The following is a 2,383-nucleotide window of genomic DNA, read 5'->3' on the forward strand; positions in this document are numbered from 1 at the left end:
ACTCTCATTTAGTGAATCCAGGATTTCTACACATGAGCTGCGATCAGGTGGAATGTAGATGACACAATAAACAGAGATAAATTAACGATCTTGATGCATACCCATGAAAGCTCCAGTGACGTGAAGGTGTGCGAAATTGAATACGAAGTGAGCTTGGATGGCATGCTATCAGGACACCGCTCCACGAGAGCGAGAACTGGTATTTGAGCAACGGTCACAACGGTAGATCTCGTAATTATTGTCGCAAGGAGAGAGGAAGGCACGGAGTCGTCTAGCCATGTTTCGGTAAGGGCGTACACATCGAAATTGTTCTCAGCCAGGGCTTGTCTCACGTTGAGTAATTTAGTGCGTAATCCTCTCACGTTCTGATAGTAGATGGTGAGAGAGTGAGATGATACGGCGGCTGATGGACTGTGTTGTTGTCGTGAAGGGGTAACGGAGGTTATTCGTCTGATGTTATCGTGAATAGTGTCTCGATCGGTGGTTCTGCGTTGTTTGGATTCTGTTGCGAAGTGGTTGCGATGGATTGTGGCATCTAGTGGCAGTTGTCGTGTGGGTGGGCGCCAAAAATTTTGAGCAGCGGATGAACGGTGATCGATGAATTCTCTGAATATTATTCCTCTGTGCCAGGTATGAGAGGAGAGTGCCCTTTTCGGAACTCAAGCGACATCCCTACTTTAAATGAGATAAAAGTGAGAGTGCTAGGATCGCGGTCGCGGGGCAACAGCTTATTTATGATGACGTCATCAGTGCCCAGTTGTGTTGTTATCATTTCCTTCATCTCGACGTCTGTGACCGACGGAGCTATGCGGGTAAGGTATAACCAAAACCTATTAGAGTTAGTATCACTTAATGGGACTGTCAACACGGCACGAGACGATGTTGATATAGGCGCTGTACCCGTGAGCAGTGGGGCATTAGGGTTGGTATCCGGCGGCGTAAAATCAACAAGCCTCCGCTTAGGTGGATTTCGGGATGGTGCGTTTTGTGAGTTACGATCGAGCTCACCGGGGCGAGAGCTTATAGGAGTGGCCACAGAATTATTCGTTAGAAGCGGTAAGCCAGGAGGGGCAGTAAGTAACGTAGTGTGCGTGTTAGCATTAGTTGCGTGGAACGCGGCTAGAACATCTTTCTTGACTGCGTCCAAGGCATCCGTGAGACGACAATCAAATTCTCCAAGAAGCTCCAGCTTCAGGTTTGAAAGAGCAGCTAGCATTCCATTAAGTGAAAATTCCTTACTGGCGCGTGATTCATTGCAGCTAGTGCAGATCCAAAGAGTTTGTGAGTCAGGACGTTTCAGCTCGGACATGACCACCTCACACACACTCAAGCAGCCAAAGTGGTAAGTGGTATTACAGAAGCCAACACTTATAGGAGTCATCACTCGTTACAGGAGCAGCACAGGAGGGGCAGGATTCGGCCATGATGAAGAAGAAACGAACGACAACACACTAACACACGCGAGGTTGAGTGTATATGATCCCGGCACGATGCGGTTTTGATTCAATCTTCGAACGGAAATTAAGCTGCGGGGCTTGTACACATGATGAAACCTTATCACTGGATGATAAATCGACCAGAGATGGACTAGTTGAGCGCGTGCAGAAGCGATATGAGATTGAAAAACACGTGCAAAAACGGTCGAAATGTTGGAGTGCGATCAGAATGTGACTTGCTCTATGAAGAGACACGGGTATATAGTGCACTATGACCCATTTTGAGACTTTTTCATCGCCAAGATCCTTATTATTGTGTTCCAGGGCTTTGGTTTGGTTATTCAAGAAGCCTCAATGATATAAGAACGATAATGGTTGACCTTGCAATTTCGTCAAAATTTACCATGGCCATATGGATGGATGGGAAAGCTGGACATTCCTTCAAATGGCCATAACTTCGTAACAATGTGTCCTAGCGAGACGATCAAGACAGTTTTGGAAAGGTATTGAAGCGGTCTTCTAAAGCCGCACATGGGTTCTACGATTAAACTCACGGATAGTCTAGCAAATGGCCTCTGAATGCATTTTACTCGAGAAAACCTATCAATTTTAGCATGCGTATATAGTGCACTATGACCCATTTTGAGACTTTTTCATCGCCAAGATCCTTATTATTGTGTTCCAGGGCTTTGGTTTGGTTATTCAAGAAGCCTCAATGATATAAGAACGATAATGGTTGACCTTGCATTTTCGTCAAAATTTCTACCATGGCCATATGGATGGATGGGAAAGTTGGGCATTTCTTCAAATGGCCATAACTTCGTAACCATGTGTCCTAGCGAGACGATTAAGACAGTTTTGGAAAGGTATTGAAGCGGTCTTCTAAAGCCGCACATGGGTTCTACGATGAAACTCACGGATAGTCTTGTAAATGGGCTCTGAATGCA

The 2,383-nt window shown here is 45.7% G+C and overlaps 1 protein-coding gene across 1 annotated transcript; it reads left to right on the forward strand.

Moving 5' to 3' along the window:
• Positions 1-802: 802 nt before the first annotated feature.
• Positions 803-1,502, forward strand: LOC121601772. Its single transcript, XM_041930577.1, has 2 exons — positions 803-1,342; positions 1,394-1,502. The coding sequence occupies exons 1-2, from the start codon at positions 807-809 to the stop codon at positions 1,500-1,502; spliced, it is 645 nt and encodes a 214-aa protein (XP_041786511.1). The 5' UTR covers positions 803-806.
• Positions 1,503-2,383: the final 881 nt, after the last annotated feature.

This window comes from Anopheles merus, unplaced genomic scaffold (genome assembly GCF_017562075.2).
Source record: "Anopheles merus strain MAF unplaced genomic scaffold, AmerM5.1 LNR4000175, whole genome shotgun sequence".
Classification (NCBI taxonomy): Eukaryota; Metazoa; Arthropoda; class Insecta; order Diptera; family Culicidae; genus Anopheles; species Anopheles merus.